At 47.3% G+C, this 19,349-nt stretch overlaps 1 protein-coding gene across 4 annotated transcripts in view; it reads right to left on the bottom strand.

The window, feature by feature from the left end:
• TIMELESS (timeless circadian regulator) overlaps positions 1–19,349 on the bottom strand; it is a 111,656-nt gene that overhangs the window by 75,214 nt on the left and 17,093 nt on the right. The window contains exons 1-3 of one of the 4 annotated variants that reach the window (XM_068267572.1): positions 17,728–17,851; positions 7,650–7,703; positions 5,658–5,793 (exon numbers count right to left, since the gene is read on the bottom strand). In XM_068267572.1, the coding sequence (XP_068123673.1) occupies positions 5,658–5,754 (97 nt within the window). In that variant the 5' untranslated portion in view covers positions 5,755–5,793; positions 7,650–7,703; positions 17,728–17,851. Of the gene's footprint in view, positions 1–5,657; positions 5,794–7,649; positions 7,704–12,643; positions 12,700–12,728; positions 12,815–17,727; positions 17,852–19,349 lie in introns of those variants that run through there. The other 3 variants (XM_068267571.1, XM_068267574.1, XM_068267573.1) reach the window with 3 other exon arrangements.

Below are 19,349 nucleotides of genomic sequence, written 5' to 3'. Positions count from 1 at the left end.
TTTTCGTCTACTTTTGGTATTTTTTCAATTACAGAGTGCTGAAAAGTTGTTTTAAACAGAAGGTGAAAAATTATCTCCAAGGAGAAAACTCAGGTGAAAAAATGAATTGCATATGGCCCCATATCTCCAGCATAGAGGTGAGGATGAAGGGAACATTTTATGCAATCTAGAGGGTGTCAGGTACCACCTAGTGAAAATCTTGTAATCTGCTTCCTGGCTCCTAGAAGAGATAGAGGACTTGTGAGCGAAGATGAGTATCTTATGCCACTGCTTATCAGAGAAGGATAAACTCAGATCTCTGACGGATTTATATGATAGCAACGCTTAAAGGGCTGGTACTTTACTGAAATAGCAATCATGAAAAAGGCAAGAACCGCTCAGGTTTTTGACACTCCCTTTTATGTCTCCGCTCTAGTTCCCCAATGTTAGCTAATACCTCCCCAATTTCCTTTTCACGTTCCTTTTTTTCGTCTGGATCCTTCTCTGACAAGGAGCCTCCTGACAAAGCACTTATGGGTTTCCCATATCAAAAAGAGGGGAAGTATCCCCTACTACATTTGTCAGAAAAAAATTCTTGAGTTTTGTGAAAATTGTTTTATCCTCTATAAGGGAGTTGTTAAGGCACCAAGAAGCGGGTCCTCTTCTGTTTTCTCCAAGGGCAAGATCTACTCTAACAGGGGCATGGTCTGAGAGTGACATGTTCCCGATAGAGGGAGCCTCCGATATCGAGAGCAAATTGTGTGAAATGAAGATATAATCGATCCTCGTATAGGTATTGTGAGGAAAGGTGTAGAAAGTGTAATCAATAGGAGGAGGGATTATGCAATCTCCACACATCAACCTGTTGCATTGATCGCGATAAGGATTTGCACTTACGAATCAGTTTATGTGAGAACGGGGATTTTTTTGATGAAGAATCTATTTCTGGATCAAGCAAGAGATTCAGATCTCCGCCTAACATAATACTGCCCTCCGCAAATGAATCTAACTTAGAGAGGAATGCCTGCAGAAACTGTATTTGTTGCGTATTGGGAGCATAGAAAGAACCGATAGTGATTTTCTGGGAGGAGATTATACCTTTAACCACCCTGGCGTCCTATTAAGATCGCCGGGGTGGCTGCGGGAGGGTTTTTTTTATATAAAAAAAAAAAACTATTTCATGCAGCCAACTGAAAGTTGGCTGCATGAAAGCCCACCAGAGGGCGCTCCGGAGGCGTTCTTCTGATCGCCTCCGGCGGCCAAAAGTAACACAGAAGGCCGCAATGAGCGGCCTTCCGTGTTTTGCTTACTTTGTCGCCATGGTGACGAGCGGAGTGACGTCATGGACGTCAGCCGACGTCCTGACGTCAGCCGCCTCCGATCCAGCCCTTAGCGCTGGCCGGAACTATTTGTTCCGGCTGCGCAGGGCTCAGGCGGCTGGGGGGACCCTCTTTCGCCGCTGCTCGCGGCGGATCGCCGCAGAGCGGCGGCGATCAGGCAGCACACGCGGCTGGCAAAGTGCCGGCTGCGTGTGCTGCACTTTATTTCATTAAAATCGGCCCAGCAGGGCCTGAGCGGCACCCTCTGGCGGTAATGGACGAGCTGAGCTCGTCCATACCGCAGATTATATCTACCCTGTGGGTCTTGAAATTGATCAATTAAAGTGAAAGGGGTGTCCCTAGATAGAATGGCGGTCCCCTTGGTTTTGGATTCCTGAGGGATACTATAGAAAGCAGATCTGTAATATTCATTAACCCCCTTGCCGGTCCAATTGCTGCGGCAAATCATGTAGCGGGCCTAGGGCTGAGCAGCGGCAACCCCCCACCCACTCCGAATGGCCTCCGGTGATCAGAGTAAGCAGGAAATCCCGTTCAGAACGGAATTTCCTGCTGGGCTTCCCCGGTCGCCTTGGCGACGGGGCGGGATGACGTCACCGAGGTCATGGACGTCAGAGGGAATCCCGATCCACCCCTCAGCGCTGCCTGGCACTGATTGGCCAGGCTGCGCAAGGGGTCTGGAGGGGGGGGGGGCGGTTAGCGGCGAATCGGCGGCGATCGCAATATCCACGCAGCTAGCAAAGTGCTAGCTGCGTGCAATAAAAAAAAATTATGCAAATCGGCCCAGCGGGGCCTGAGAAATCCTCCTGCGCAGGTTACCCCGAGCTGAGCTCGGGATAACCGGCAAGGAGGTTAAGAAACTTGGGAACAGTAGGGCCCTTAAAGTTTATTTCCTGTAGGCAGACCACATTGGCTCGTTCTTCATGGCACAGGTGCAATAAGGAAGATCTTTTTTCTGGGACGTTTAACCCCCTGGCATTTAGAGAGAGTAATTTAAGTGATTGTTGGAACTCTGATAAATGAGAGGTAGTACCTAGGATGCACCAGCAAATTCCCCCGACACATTATGGAAAAAGAAGCCAGAAATAGAAATGAAAAAGTAGTTTGGAAAGAGATTGTGGCGTGTAAGGGTCCACGCAATACTTGTAGGTAACATGTAAACAGATAATATTGCCTTTACTGATCTGAAACAGATCAGGAATAGATTGAGTCATAACTTCTACAAGGGTTTCACTTGTTCCCCTGTAATTACTTAGCGATTCGCCCTGGAGTAAGGAAGCCCACAACAGAACAGCAGGTGCTTCCCAGTCCCCCGGGTAATCGCATACATACGCAATATCAAACATACTACTTGAAAATCTATATAATAATAGGTAGTATAAGTGTGGCAAGGATAGGAAAAATAATTACCGGTACTTCTAATAACTTGAAGTGGCATAACCTCAATTAACTGGTCTTATGAAACCCACTAGCCCCACCAATAGTCGCTTAGGAAAAATCTTTAAATTTAATCAGTAAAGGGAAATTTTTCCCCATATTTCAGCCTGGGGGAGTTTACAATAATCCTGAGGCTTATCTAGGCCCACGGGGTGTCCCGTGAGTGAGCAGGGTGTCTGGATATAGCCTCATTTCCATTAAGACTTCTCCCAGGGTTCTCATATGAAAAGGACCTGCCTCAGATCATTGTAAAGTGCCAAGGTCTGCAAACCTAGGAAAATAAGACAGTAAGCCAATAAACAAACCAATAAGCCACCCCCCACCTCTCCACCCGAACTAGAACCTCCACCCGCACCCCCAAGCCAACCACCAAGTCCCCATAGGGGGTATAATATCAACAGGTTATTATACTGTGAAGCATATATCACAATATTAGACAGCATTCACGATGGATAGCAAAAATAGGCAGTAGAATGCACTTTAAATGAAGGGGCAGCAGTGGCTCCGTCCTGCCATCCTAAAGAGATGAGGCGCATAGGGAGGGGGCGTGGCAGTCCATCATCCATCGGGGGAGGGGGCAGTCTGATAATAAAGGGAAAAAAAATAATTTATATGATAAAAATAAAGTCTAGCACCATGAGGCAGTAAATGTCCAAAAGGGGCCGGGTAGAAACTCCATTATAAAAAAAAAAAAAAAAAAAAAAACGGGGGAAAAGATTGTGTCCAGGCTAGGAGGGAAACATCTTAAGTCAGATGGACACAGTGTACCACGAGGCAATATGTGGGGGGAAAAAAAAGAAATCAAGAAAATAGCAACCACTCACGAGCCGCTACAGATTAGCGGGGTTTCCTCATCTTCTGTGGGCGATCAGAGTACGCGACGTCAGGGTCCCAATCAGGGAGATCCACAGAGGGTAGTTATAGAGCATCTAGGAAGGGGACAGCTCATTTGGATGGCGTAAAACGCTGGTTGTCGAGCCTATTTGTCCCATCAGCTGGAACAGAAAGCCCCAATGATAGGACACTCCATTCTGTTGCATGAGCTGTGTAAGAGGGCGCAGAGCGCGTCGCTGTGCCAGGGTGGATGGAGCCAGGTCCTGGAAAAGGATTACTGAAGAACCATTACAGTCCAAAAGGTCCTTATCTCGTGTCGCGACCATAATGTCTTCTTTATCCTTGAAGTTGCGCAGCCGGCATATGATATCCCGTGGTTGTTCTTGGGAGGATGGCACAGCCCGGAGGGCTCTATTCGCACGGTCGAACTTGATCTTCTGGTCAGCTGGCCTTTTGAGCACGCCATTAAACAAGGAGCGCAAGGTAGGCAAGATGGCGTCAGCTTGTATGGACTCAGGGAGGCTGCGCACCCATATATTGTTTCGGCGGCCTCTGTTCTGCATATCTTCCATTTGCGCTTGGAGGGTTTGCGTGGAGATCCGTTGTTTCTCACCCGCAGCTTTAAGGGTGTTAATTTCAGCACAGAGTTGTGTATCATTGGATTTTGCGGAGGTCACCCTATCAGACAGGCCTGTTATGTCGGAGCGGATCACCGCTATCTACGCCTTAGTAGATGATACTATCCGCTCTGTCTGTTCGAGGTCCTGCTTTGTAGGGAGGCTTCGCAAGTACCTCCATATATCTTCTAAGTTGCTCATTGCTGCGGGGCCTGATTTAGGCGGGGCAGCGGCATGTGAAGTCAGAGAGGATGGGTCCGCCATCTTGGAGGCCTCAGTGCAGGGAGTAATTTTTTTTTTATATAAAGGGTTACAGGTCTCTGTGAGGGTGTCTGAGGAAGACAATTTCTGGATTTGCCCTTCTTCCCCCTATCCATGCCACTTTGGCCGAAAAGGCAAGTAAATATGGCTATTCAGCAGCTTAAGACAGCATGCGGGCCTGGGAGCTCAGCAGCAGCACGTCTTCACTCCTCCATTGCTGGCTCCCCCCCGCCACAGATATTTTAAACGGGTTTGTGTTCACCTTGCGCAGAAGCATATTTTGTCAATACACTTCCGTGCACTTTGTATTTCCGCCACAGGAAGTCAGCGCTAGAGAGCCTGACTTCCTGCTTGGCTTCCAGCCAGAAGTGAGATTACAGCACATTGCTGTGGTAATCTCTGAAGGCTGTTTTTGATGTTGCAATGCGATCACACGGCAACAAAAACGCTGGTTTCTGGTGTGAAATCGGCCTTATAATTTCTTCAGTCACTTTAATTGTATTTTACAGAGTACATATTGTTTCTGCAACCATGTAATCCTAATCCCTACAAAGCTAACTGAGAAGCCACTTCTCTGCCCACAGCAGCATAAGATGAAGCAGCAGCCTATATGGCCTGAGTTATTGGTCTGCCCCACATGGTCAGACCTCCTTCCATCATTACAGAAGGCTGCTCACTGGTATGTTCATACACAGTCACCAGGCTGTTCCACAGCACCCAGACTGAAGCTTAGGATGTACAGGTCACAGGTGTAATATCCAGAAATGTTTCCACGCATTCTGATTATAATCGTACAGGTGCCCCCTACTCACAAAAGAGTTCTGTTCCAGGACGGTGCAAGTCAAATTTGTCTGTAAATTCAGGCATGTATTATACATACTGGTATGATTTACTATCATCAGACACCCCTGGATTGGGACTCACAGAATACACAATGATTTTGTTGGTTTTCAATGTGCTTTAAAACAACTTACAACAGTTTGTAACATGCAATAACAAATACAGTACATTTTGTACACAAGGACAAGGATGTAGGTATGAGAGGTTTGTAACTAGGGGACTATCTGTACTGACATTTGCTTTTTGAAATAAAATATACCAAAACAGGCAATCAGCTGTCACCTGCTGGACACCATGCCCGTTTTCTTTATTAAAATACATTTTTCTGTTAAACGTTTTAGTTTACACTCACCAAGGCAGTCGGGTTCTTTGTGGTAGACATCTCCCTCTAGGTAGCCCAAGGCACTGCATGTCGCTAACAGTTCACAATTCATCATGTATAAGTCCATATATCTCTTGCCACACACAAATGACCAAATGCTCTTTGCCTAAGTGGAGAGATCCGCATCCAAACAGTGAGTATACAAGATACAGAGAAACTGAACAACACAATTGAAAAATCCAACACAATAAACCATCTCTGACTGATAAGAAAGCAATTAGCTCCAATAGCAAAGGATCAATTTACTTACACAGCAAAGAGCTATGTCTAGTAGAATGATACAACCATTCTGCAGGCTCAGAACGCTCCCAGCTGCCGGGGAGAGATGGAGGAGCGCATTGCGCATGCTAAGACTGGCTGTAGTTACGACACCCGTTACTGAAGAGGGAGAAGACTGAGGATGGCGGTGTGGGAGCGATCCGTGCGTATGGGGCTGGAGGAAGCCCTAGGTATGTATAAAACTGGGGCATATACTCGGCTCTGGTACACTTTAAGAGTACACTATCCAGCTTTACCTGGGATGATCTGTGCCGAAAATGTGTGAAGACCTCGGCCCTTAACCACTTAACGACCAGCTAACGCCCATAGGCGTCAGCAGGTCTTAAGTGGGTTACCATGGAAACGGCCGCTCGCGCGGCCTTTCCATGTCAGTTCACGGAGGGTGTCTCCGTGAACAGCCGGAGAGCCGCCGATCGCGGCTCGCCGGCAAAATGTAAACACGCGGGGAAGAAATCCCCGCTGTTTACATCATACGGCGCTGCTGCGCAGCAGCGCCGTAAGGCAGATCGGCGATCCCCAGCCTCTGATTGGCCGGGGATCGCCGGCATCTGATAGGCGGAAGCCTATCCTTCAATGCGCAGGACGGAACTCCGTCCTGCGCATTACAGAGAGAGGGAGGGAGGGAGGTAAGGAGGCAGAGGGCGGAAATGGCTGCAGAGGGGGGCTTTGAGGAGGCCCCCCCCCCCCGCAAAACGCAGATGGCCGGCGGCGATCAGACCCCCCCCGGCAGGACATCCCCCTAGTGGGGAAAAAAAGGGGGGGGGGGGTAAGTCTGGTCGCCCTGGCTTCAAAGCGATCTGTGCGGTGGGCTGGAGAGCCCACGCAGCACAGATCGGGCCAGCATAGGCTGGTCCTTAAGTGGATATAGGGAAGGTTCAGGGACAATAAAAAAAAAAAAATCCAAATCCACTTACCTGGGGTTTCCTCCAGCCCGTGGCAGGCAGTAGGTGCCCTCGGCGCCACTCCGCAGGCTCCCGGTGGTCTCCGGTGGCCGATCCGACCTGGTCACGCCGGCGCGCTGACGTCATCGGACGTCCTCCGGGCTGTACTGCGCAGTCTCAGAACTACGCTGCACAGTACAGCCCGGAGGACGTCCGATGACATCAGCTCGCCGGCGTGACACGCATAATGGAGCGCAGAAGAAGCCCGACCTGGCCAGGTCGGCCACCGGGAGCCTGTGGAGCGGCGCCGAGGGCACCTCCTGCCTGCCACGGGCTGGAGGAAGCCCCAGGTAAGTGGATTTGGATTTATTTTTTTTTATTGTCCCTGAACCTTCCCTTTAAGGACTGGAGCTCAACATACCTGATCTGGAGGGTAAATGGATAATTGCACTGTGCTGCAGAAGTGCATTTATCCTTTAGGCTTGGTTCAAAGTGGTGCCTTGCGGCATAACGGACACTTTGTAACATGGCTTGCCGTACTACAACGAGCCAAGTATAGAGACATGCACAGTACGCTGGATGTGTTGCGGTATAAAGAGGTGCGGCATCATAGTGCACTGCATTACCACAAAATGTGTACAGTTACATTGAAGCATACTTTTCATTGACATTTGCTCCACAGCATGCGACTCAACATGTGGATAATGTGAGGCACCTCTTTCCGCTGTTACAGGGAATGCAACTCCCACTGTGAACCTCAAAGTTACTCAGTGTTTCAACACAAAACAGAGAAAACCCTTACCGAATATATGCCTCTTTTTGGTTAGAAATCCTGATCTCTGCTGACCAGTCTGCCCTGTAAAGGAAACAAAAAAAATAAAGCAAAAGAACAATGCAGATGCTACTACTACTTATAGAGCAATACTATAATGCTGAACAATCTGGCAGTTTGGTCCAGGTGGGAAAAATCAGTAAGGCCTAGTGCACACCAAAACCGCTAGCAGATCCACAAAACGCTAGCGGTTTTGGGTGCGGATGAGTGAGTTTAGTCCCAGTGCACACCGGGCGGATCTTGATGCGATCCGCCGGGTGTTCACCAGCCACATCCGTGTGGCTAATGTATCTCTATGGGCTGGTGCACACCAGCGGTTTGAGGTTTTAAGCAAACCGCAAACATGCAGCAAGAGGCACGTTTGAGGCTTGGTAAAAACCTCAAACCGCCGGTGTGCACCAGCCCATAGAGATACATTATCCACGCGGATTTTCAGGCGGATTCGGCCGGCGGATCCGCCCGGTGTGCACTGGGCCTAACAAGATCCTACTCTGTGCAGCTCTTTACTCCCACTAGAAGATGCGATTTTATTTTAAGGAAGCCCATGCTTAAAGTGAACCTCCAGACTAAAAATCTACTCAGCAGCACTGAAAAGGCTTGGTGTTTCTTTAATAGTTGCACAGCATTTGAACTTTGTTTTTCTTATCCAAAACTCATTTTTAGCTGCACAGAAGAAAACTGCCCGGGCATTTTTCCCCTGATGTTGTGCAAAGCATGATGGGATTTCTGATATTGTTGTTCTTGTTCTGCTGTTTTGGTCAGGGCTGTGGAGTCGGTCCAAAAATCCACCGACTCCGACTCCTCAGTTTAGGATTCCACCGACTCCGACTCCTCGACTCCGACTCCTCTAATTTGCATATTACAATTTTGTTGATTAAAAGTATGTAACATGAAATTCGTCTCTTAACTGCCAACGCTTAGGAATTTTACAAGACAACTGAAGTGAGAAGGATATGTAGACTACTATATTTATTCCCTTTAGACTAAAACTAGTCCTTGGTAAGAGTACTTATAAAAGGTACAAACCGGAACAAAGAACATCTATCAGGCCCCAGGCAATGTAAGTGTGGGTACATGTAAGAGTGATGTGCAGGTACTCTGCAGGGGAATAAGGAGATTGTAAACAGACAACACCTCTGTGTTCAATGTGCACAGCATTCTCAGTGGATTCCCTGCAGCTCTGTGGGGAGTGCATATGTAGAGTATAGTACTACTGTGTAACAAAGTAAACCTGAGACAGATGAAATTAAAGTTTTATACATACCTGGGGCTTCCTCCAGCCTCCTTCAGGATAATCAGTCCCTCGTTGTCCTCCTCCACCACCTGGATCTTCTGCTATGCGTCCAGGTACTTGAGCCCGTCGGGCGTAGTGCGCATAAACACACTCCGCCGCCAGGAGCATACTACACCTGTGCAGCACTATTGCGCAGGTGCAGAATGTTCCTGGCTGTGGGAGCGGCATGCGGCCGGACTGCGCTGACTGGCTGAATTACCAGGACTCATAGCAGAAGATCCGGGTGGTGGAGGACAGCGAGGGACCGATTAACCTGAAGGGGGCTGGAGGAAGCCCCAGGTATGTATAAAACTTTACTTTTCATCCATCTCAGGTACCCTTTAATTTGTAGTCACCAAACCAAATTTTAACAACATATCAAATTATTTGATTTCATCAGCAAAGGGAGTGCATACATTTGCATAAATCAGCATCGATGCAGAATTATTTCCATCTCGTTGACCATCTCTATTAGTGACACAGCTACACATCAGGCTTTATTCTTACAGCATAGATGTTATTTTGTATATATAAGAGATTCCTGTGTACACATCATATATACAGTCACAATCAGATCTGTATATCTGACCTTAAAAATACGGGGACTGCTTTATTGAAGCAGCACAAGTAACTAATTTTGATTGGTTTATTTCATTTTTGTGGACTAAGCACAGCTATTACTGTATATATACTGTATATATACATTATTTTTAATGACTTTTATCTGAGAAATAGAACATTTTATCATATTTTCTATTTTAATTACAGTTACAAATTCATTAGGAGCCGGAGCATTTTTTCCCGACTCCGACTCCAGGCACCCAAAATTGCCCGACTCCACAGCCCTGGTTTTGGTGCAATTTTTTTTCTTTTTTTCTTTTTTGAATTTGACATTTGAAGCCTAGCGTGTGCAGCTGGGAGGTGTGATCAGGACACAGGGCAGTTGGAACTGTGTCTCATGCTCCCTGTCACCTCCTTTCAACCAAAAAGATGGCTGCCCCCATGAAATCACAAACATTTGCCTGTTCTTTTAAAACCGGGTGGGTAAGAGATTATATTACCTATTTTAATTAATATAGCTAATGTAACTTAATGATAGTATGATGGTTCAGTCTCCTTGCTTATAAAGAACAGCCATTTCAGTGTCAGTTAGTTCTGGATACCACTGACTGGCTGCAAGATGAAATTAAAAGATGTGCAAAAAACAATATTGTGGTCCAGTTCAGAGTGAAACTGCCATTCAATGGTTTTCAAAGCATTTTCAAGCCAGATGTCAGTGGTTATGAGAAAAACCAGAATCCTTGCTCATCACCTCAAGTTGGGCCATTTAAATGAGTTACAAGGGAGGTGCCAAAAGGGGTGTGACCAAAAAACAAAAACCGGCTAACCCCTTGCACGCAAATCAATCATCCAGGTACCAATGCTATCCATACATCCAAGTTCACTTCAAGTCTGGGATCTTCATTACAAAAGAATACATTCAATTGCATAGTCACATATTTGTATTAGTCCTAACTCTGGCCCTATAACATACATATTGCAAGCATGCAAAGACGGCCGCCTCCATACTGTGCATGCACAAGTGTGCCCGAAGACTTCCAAAGCCCACCCACAGTTGAAGAGAGCAGTCTCTGACCAATTGGTCAGTGACTGCTAACGGAGGAGCCAGCGCAGAAGAGCTTCAGGTAATGTATACCTGCGTCGATCGTTCCCGGCTAGCGACGCGCTCCCTACCCGTGGGCGATCGACGGTAATTACCCGCACGGAGCGATCGACGGGACCGATCTATTTTGGGAAGAAATCGATCGAAATTTAGCGTTTAGCATGAACGATTTGACAGCAGATTTGATCCCAGTGATCGAATCTGCTGTCGATCGGCAGGTAATCGGCCTACTGTATGGCCAGCTTAATTGTAGACATACCGGTAGTAAATTAGATATTTGAAATGCTTACAAATTTAGCGCAAAATACATACAACCTGAAATTGGACCAATCAAAATCAGCTGCAATAGCGTTTGATCGGACTGGCCCATTTCTAAGCTGTATGCTGCAAAAAAAAAAAATCTCTAACTGGCGGGTTTAGAAGGTAATAAAACACATTGGCTATCATTCATAAAGCATTTCCGCATGCGGAAATGCTTAAAACAGCTGACTTTACCGACCAGTTAGCAAAGTCAGCATTCATAAAGAATCTTTCCGCATGGAAAAATGACACTACTGAGCAGAGTGATAAATCACCGCCTTGTGCGGTGATTATCGGAACAAATGTGGCAAAATGTTCATTCATAAAGATCACCGCAAGCGGTGTGAGGTCGGAAAGTACCGCTCCCTCTGATGTGGCGATACCAATGTAAGTGAATGGAGACACACAGACCTTCCAGGCAGCTGCAGCAGAGCGGAACACGGAGAAATGTATCAACTCGGCAGCTTCCGTGTCTCCGCAAGCCTACCGCCTGCCTACCACCAGCTTAGTTCGGGGAATCTCCGCACTGCTTCCGCATATGGATACTTTTCTTTGAATGCCCACCCAGAAGTCTAAAAATCCGCCAGCGGTGTTTTCCCGCACTAATTCTCTTTACCGACAGACTGTTCATGAATGATAGCCATAGCTTTTCTACCCTAAAAACTCTGTGTAAATGAGATTTAAATTACAAAAATAGACTCTTACACGGCAAGTTCCAGTGGAAAGAGTTCCATTTTACTATGCTCAACTTTCTGCCATGAAAAAGCACTATGGGGCAAATTCATGAAGCTGCGCTGCTATACATGACAGCAGCGCAAGGTAAATACAGAGTTGCATGCAGTGGTGTAGCTAAGGAGCTATGGGTCCCAGTGCAAGTTTTACATTGTGCCCTCCCAAGCACTCTCTTAATACGGCGCACCAAAACCTGCCAAGGACAACCACAGTGTCAGAGGTGAAAAAAGCGGATTGGGAACAGCTTGTTAATGATTACTACTGTTCAAAGCATCTATAAAAGTCATTATTACCAACACAGGACCAATAAAGAGCTAAACCTGAGGTTGAGGTGGGGCCCTAGGGGGCCCCTCTGGCCCAAGGTCCCTGGTGCGGTTGAGACGTGCAGCCTAGCGTGCCTTCCTTAGTTACGTGCCCCATTTACATAGAAATGCACGCTCCTGGGTGCTGTGAAGTGTAACGACTGGGATACGTCACTAGAGCAGCAGCTGATATGTTAATTAACATAATAACTATGTTAATTAAAGTAGCAGTCACTCTAGTGAACTATCACGGTCACGATAGTTCACAGCACCCAGGAGCGCGTGTTACTAACAGGGGAAGAAAGAGAAAAAGTGATTTGGAAAGAGAAGTGATTTGGAAAGAGAAGTGATTTGGATCAGGGAGAGGAATAAAGACTTGCACTATTTAAACGGCAAAGGTACAACAGTAACAAACTTCATGCCAAAAAAATTGTTAGAAACGCTAGTCACTTCTAATGTGAAGAATATTGAAATTAAATAAAATCATGCAATGGACGTCTGTAATGAATACTGGAAATTAAATGAATACTGATACTGTAAGTAACAAAATCATTTTAGATAAAAACTGCCCTTATGTGAACACGGCAGTCTTCCCACTAGTTGACAGAACTGATCAGCATCCAAAGAAAAAAAAAACCAACAGCGCTAGCAGAACAAGTTATAAAGAACATAAAAAGTTTGTAAGTAGACAAACACGGTTTGTTGCCTGTTCACATAAGTTGTGCTCTACACATTGATCTAAAGACGCCGTGTGTGTGGGTAGGTGAGCAGCTACATACCGCGCACCTCCCGTGCCCTAGCGTCATCCTCCGCCTCTGACAAGTCCGTATCATTAAACAGTTTCGCGCCCTAGGACCCGGATACTGTGTACACGCTGCGCATGCGCAGTATGCCGGGTCGCCTCCTGGCCTGCGTCAGAGGACGCCGATCTGTGTAAAGATACGGAGGTGATTTTCAGAGGCGGAGGGTGACGCCTGGGCACGGGAGGTGTGCGGTATGTAGCTGCTCACCTCCCCACACACACATGGCGTCTTTAGATCAATGTTAAAGTACTTAAAAACATGTAAATCACAGCAATCCGGCGCTCGCGGTGACGTCACCGCCCCGGAGCTATCGGTGGGCCGTTCGTAAAGCGGGCGTACGTAACCCGAGGACTACCTGGTAATCTTTAAAACTCACTGCATGTGAAAAGTCCATCTTAAAGGGAACCAGAGACGCCAGCAAAAAGAAGTTATACATACTTCCTCCAGCCCCATACGCACGGATCGCTCCCACGCCGCCGTCCTCCGCTTCCTGTATCAGCCAGTTCCGGGTCCCGTAGTTTCGGCCAGTCGGCGGCAGCACGCGGCCAACTGTCCGCATTACAGAGGCTCCCGACATACCCTTACGCGTGCGGCTGCATACTGCGCAGCCTCATGCGGAAGGATATGGAGGGAGCCCCTGATCATGCGGACAATTGGCCGCGTCCGCCAGAAGTGACGGAATCCGGTACCGGCGGATCCAGAGGATGGCGGCGTGGGAGCGATCCAGGCTTATGGGGCTGAAAGAAGCCCCAGGTATGTATGAAATCTTTTTTCTTTTTCTATGGCCAGCATCTCTGGTCCCCTTTAACTACTTGATGACCGCCCCCAGCCGATGGGCGGCGGCAAAGTCCGGGCCCAAACGACCGCAATACGCCCATCGTGGCTATGCGGCGATCGCGTCATTCGTGACGCGATCAGCCGCCGGGGACTGGCTCCGCCCCCCGTTCGCTGTAACCCGCCGGCCGTTCCGAAGCGCCGGCGGGTTACTAGCACCCGGATCGCCGCATGTATTTTGTATAATAGGCTTTGTAATGTATGCAAAGCCTATTATACTGGCTGCCTCCTGCCCTGGTGGTCCCAGTGTCCGAGGGACCACCAGGGCAGGCTGCAGCCACCCTAGTCTGCACCCAAGCACACTGATTTCCCCTGCCCCCTGATCGCCCACAGCACCCCTCAGACCTCCCCCTGCCCACCCCACAGACCACTGTTTGCACCCAGTCACCCCCCTAATCACCCATCAATCACTCCCTGTCACTATCTGTCAACGCTATTTTTTTTTTTAGTCCCTAATCTGCCCCCTACTCCCTCCTGATCACCCCCCACCCCTCAGATTCTCCCTAGACCCCCCCCCCCCCCCCCGTGTACTGTATGCATCTATCCCCCCTGATCACCTGTTAATCACCCGTCAGTCACCCCCTGTCACTGCCACCCATCAATCAGCCCCTAACCTGCCCCTTGCGGGCAATCTGATCACCCACCCACACCAATAGATCGCCCGCAGATCCGACATCAGATCACCTCCCAAGTGCAGTGTTTACATCTCTTCTCTCCTCTAAACACCCACTAATTACACATCAATCACCCCCTATCACCACCTGTCACTGTTACCCATCATATAAGACCCTAATCTGCCCCTTGCGGGCACCCAATCACCCGCCCACATGATCAGATTGCCCTCAGACCCCCCCTTATCAATTCGCCAGTGCAATATTTACATCTGTTATTCCCTGTAATATCCCACTGATCACCTGTCAATCACCCATCAATCACCCCCTGTCACTGCCACCCATCAATCACCCCCTGTCACTGCCACCCATCAATCAGCCCCTAACCTGCCCCTTGCGGGCAATCTGATCACCCACCCACACCAATAGATCGCCCGCAGATCCGACATCAGATCACCTCCCAAGTGCAGTGTTTACATCTCTTCTCTCCTCTAAACACCCACTAATTACCCATCAATCACCCATCAATCACCCCCTATCACCACTTGTCACCCATCAGATTAGACCCTAATCTGCCCCTAGGGCACCCAATCACCCGCCCACACCTCAGAACGCCCTCAGACCCCAGCTCTGATCACCTCGCCAGTGCATTGCTTGCATCTATTTCCCCCCTCTAATCACACCTTGAGACACCCATCAATCACCTCCTGTCACCCCCTAGCACACCTACCCATCAGATCAGGCCCTAATTTGCCCCGTGTGGGCTCCTGATCACTCGGCCAAACCCTCAGATCCCCTTCCGATCACCTCCCCAGTGCATTGATTGAATCTATTTTCCCCTCTAACCGCCCCCTGAGACACCCATCAATCACCTCCTGTCACCCCCCTAGCACTCCTACCCATCAGATCAGGCCCAATACATCCTGTCATCTAAGAGGCCACCCTGCTTATGACCGGTTCCACAAAATTTGCCCCCTCATAGACCACCTGTCATCAAAATTTGCAGATGCTTATACCCCTGAACAGTCATTTTGAGAAATTTGGTTTCCAGACTACTCACAGTTTTGGGCCCGTAAAATGCCAGGGCAGTATAGGAACCCCACAAGTGACCCCATTTTAGAAAGAAGACACCCCAAGGTATTCTGTTAGGTGTATGACGAGTTCATAGAAGATTTTATTTTTTGTCAAAAGTTAGCGGAAATTGGATTTTTATTGTTTTTTTCACAAAGTGTCATTTTTCACTAACTTGTGACAAAAAATAAAATCTTCTATGAACTCACCATACCCCTAACGGAATACCTTGGGGTGTCTTCTTTCTAAAATGGGGTCACTTGTGGGGTTGCTATACTGCCCTGGCATTTTAGGGGCCCTAAACCATGAGGAGTAGTCTAGAAAACAAATGCCTCAAAATGACCTGTGAATAGGACGTTGGGCCCCTTAGCGCACCTAGGCTGCAAAAAAGTGTCACACATGTGGTATCGCCATACTCAGGAGAAGTAGTATAATGTGTTTTGTGGTGTATTTTTACACATACCCATGCTGGGTGGGAGAAATCTCTCTGTAAATGGACAATTGTGTGTAAAAAAAATCAAAAATGTGTCATTTACAGAGATATTTCTCCCACCCAGCATGGTTATATGTAAAAATACACCCCAAAACACATTATACTACTTCTTCTGAGTACGGTGATACCACATGTGTGACACTTTTTTGCAGCCTAACTGTGCTAAGGGGCCCAAAGTCCAATGAGTACCTTTAGGATTTCACAGGTCATTTTGAGACATTTGGGTTCTAGACTACTCACGGTTTAGGGCCCCTAAAATGCCAGGGCAGTATAGGAACCCCACAAGTGACCCCATTTTAGAAAGAAGACACCCCAAGGTATACTGTTAGGTGTATGATGAGTTCATAGAAGATTTTATTTTTTGTCACAAGTTAGCGGAAATTGATATGTATTGTTGTTTTTTTTCCACAAAGTGTCATTTTCCGCTAACTTGTGACAAAAAAAAAATCTTCTATGAACTCACCATACTCCTAACGGAATACCTTGGGGTGTCTTCTTTCTAAAATGGGGTCACTTGTGGGGTTCCTATACTGCCCTGGCATTTTAGGGGCCCTAAACCGTGAGGAGTAGTCTAGAATCCAAATGCCTCAAAATGACCTGTGAATAGGACGTTAGGCCCCTTAGCGCACCTAGGTTGCAAAAAAGTGTCACACATGTGGTATCGCCGTACTCAGAAGAAGTAGTATAATGTGTTTTGGGGTGTATTTTTATACATACCCATGCTGGGTGGGAGAAATCTCTCTGTAAATGGACAATTGTGTGTAAAAAAAATCAAATAATTGTCATTTACAGAGATATTTCTCCCACCCAGCATCTGTATGTGTAAAAATACACCTTAAAACACATTATACTACTTCTCCTGAGTACGGCGGTACCACATGTGTGGCACTTTTTTGCACCCTAAGTGCGCTAAGGGGCCCAAAGTCCAATGAGTACCTTTAGGATTTCACAGGTCATTTTGCGACATTTGGTTTCAAGACTACTCCTCACGGTTTAGGGCCACTAAAATGCCAGGGCAGTATAGGAACCCCACAAATGACCCCATTTTAGAAAGAAGATACCCCAAGGTATTCCGTTAGGAGTATGGTGAGTCCATAGAAGATTTTATTTTTTGTCACAAGTTAGCGGAAAATGACACTTTGTGAAAAAAAACAATTAAAATCAATTTCCGCTAACTTGTGACATAAAAAAAATCTTCTATGAACTCACCATACTCCAGCATTCCAGATCGATAAAAATTCAAAAAAAAAAAAAGGGAAATACAATCAATTTTTCAGTTGAATAAAAAAAAAAGAAAAACAACACTTTCGATTTTTGGGGGGAGATCCGATCATATTTATCGAATTACCGTAAAATCGGATCATTTTAATGTATCGTGGGTGGCCATAAAAAGTTTTAAAGAGACTCTGAAGCGAGAATAAATCTTGCTTCAGAGCTCATAGTTAGCAGGGGCACGCTAACGGGGGTCCCTCACCTCACAAATCCCCTCCGAGCAGCCAGGAATCTCTTCCTGGTTGAGGCAGGGCTAACCGACGCAGCCTTGCCCCACGTGTGTCTGTCAGCGCGTATCTCTGCCTCTCCCCCGCTCCTCTCAGTCTTCCTTCACTGAGAGGGGCGGGGGAGAGGCGGCGATGCGCCGCTGATAGACGCGACTAGAGGCAGGGCTGCAGCCGTTAGCCCTGCCTCCAGGAGCAGCAAAATATACGACCAATTTGGTCGTTGATTTTGCGGGGGGGGTTGGGGGTGAAGGGACCCCCGTTTAGCCTAGGGATAGCAGCGTTTTAGCAGGGGCACATGAACTATGAGCTCTGAAGCGAGAATTATTCTCGCTTAAGTGTCTCTTTAAGTGGTGAAGATATGAGTTTTATTCCAAATATAACCTGACCAGAAGTAAGCAAACATCTGTAAGATACAACAGATAGGTGGCTGCCACTAATGTATTCTGCACATTTTATTGAAGTCTTACCTGAAGGTAGTCAGGTTTTGTTTGCTGCTTGCTTTCTCTATCATCAGTAGCTGTTGCCTGATCTCCAACTGTCCACAGGAGCAGCTGTCATCTCAAAGAGGAGAGCAAGTGCTCACAATGAGCTAGGAATAGGAGGGGAGGAAAGGGAGGGCACATCACATAACCTAGCTTATGCAAGCGCTCTGTTTACCCAGAGGCATTCATTAAACTAACCTAGATCTTTACAAGTTGTCTACTTCAGCCAGGCCATGCTGACAAAATCAGGTCAGGCAAAGAAAACAACCTAGGGAAAATGATGTTGTTGGGATACAGCACAGGTAGGGCGGTCCTGGCAAGTCTCCAGCATGTACATTTCAGCAGTTTGGATCAACACTTTACAAACAGGAAAATAGACTGGGGCATACTAACCAGTGCCTGCACGTTTGGACCTGCATTTTCCCATAAAGCAGTTGCTGCCTAAGTAGTTCTCCGATTTGCAAATAATTTCTTTTAATTTGCAACGAGAGCAAGTATTTCTCTATGATAGCTTTGCAAAGTTTAACAGCGTATCTGAGACGCATTCTGTCTCCATTCATTTTGCAGAACTATTTGCTAGTGCTTATCTGTGCACTGTAAATCTGAATGCAAACACACCTACGTCACGTGACAAAAAAAACTTTATTAATCCTGCTTCCAGCATGCTACAATGTTAACATGCTCATCACCTCTTCATTGGCGGCTGCGCACAGGACCACAATTCAGTGGAAGGATTGCCCCTAGATGCTTTGGGCTCCACCACAATCTTTTTTTAATGGAAGTTCTTTCATACATGCTGAGTTACTAGCATCTGTATCTTCATGGCACAGACATCATGATGGCATCATGTAATGAAACGCGGAAAAGCCGCCGCGTGCACTGACAGCAAGGCGGCTGATTCCGCGTCCAGCGCGGCGGTTTGCACACAGCAGCGTGCGTCTGGTGTGGCTGGGTCTGTTAGTTCACACAGATTGAGAAATACGCGCGCGCGCGCTGAGAGGCAGAACCTTTATGACAGCCGAGGAGGGATCAGCTGACCAGGTTGGTCAGCTGAGCTCAGAGCAAGTGACTATTGGTCAATCACTGATGGGTGGCGCCGGAGAGCGCTGCTCTATATATAGTTACTGCTGGGCAGTCTCAGGTTGTCTGCCGTTGCGAACACTTACGTGGAAGCACTCAGACCTTAGTCAGATCCTACAGTGTGTTAGAACCAGGAGGACCTGGGAATTCACACTGAGCCAGATTACTTCTGTTAATAATTGTGTTATACTTCAGACTAGTTCCAGGGTGTCGAGACCACGGACCTCACACCCAAGATTAGGGACTTTGTGTTATCATTCTGTTATACTTCAGACTAGTTCCAGGGTGTCGAGACCACGGACCTCACACCCAAGACTAGGGATACTGTGTACCATCATATTATACTCCAGACTAGTTCCAGGGTGTAGAGACCACGGACCTCACACCCAAGACTAGGCATTGTTTGATATCTGTTATGACCTACTGCTTTTCTGACTATCCCTCTGCTTTCTGATTCGGTACCTACGCATATCTGATTATCTGTTGCCAACCCAGCCTGCCTTTGGATACCGAATCAGCCTTCTGTC

This window comes from Hyperolius riggenbachi, chromosome 2 (assembly GCF_040937935.1).
Source record: "Hyperolius riggenbachi isolate aHypRig1 chromosome 2, aHypRig1.pri, whole genome shotgun sequence".
Lineage (NCBI taxonomy): Eukaryota > Metazoa > Chordata > Amphibia > Anura > Hyperoliidae > Hyperolius > Hyperolius riggenbachi.
This window is presented reverse-complemented; position numbering and strand designations above follow the sequence as displayed.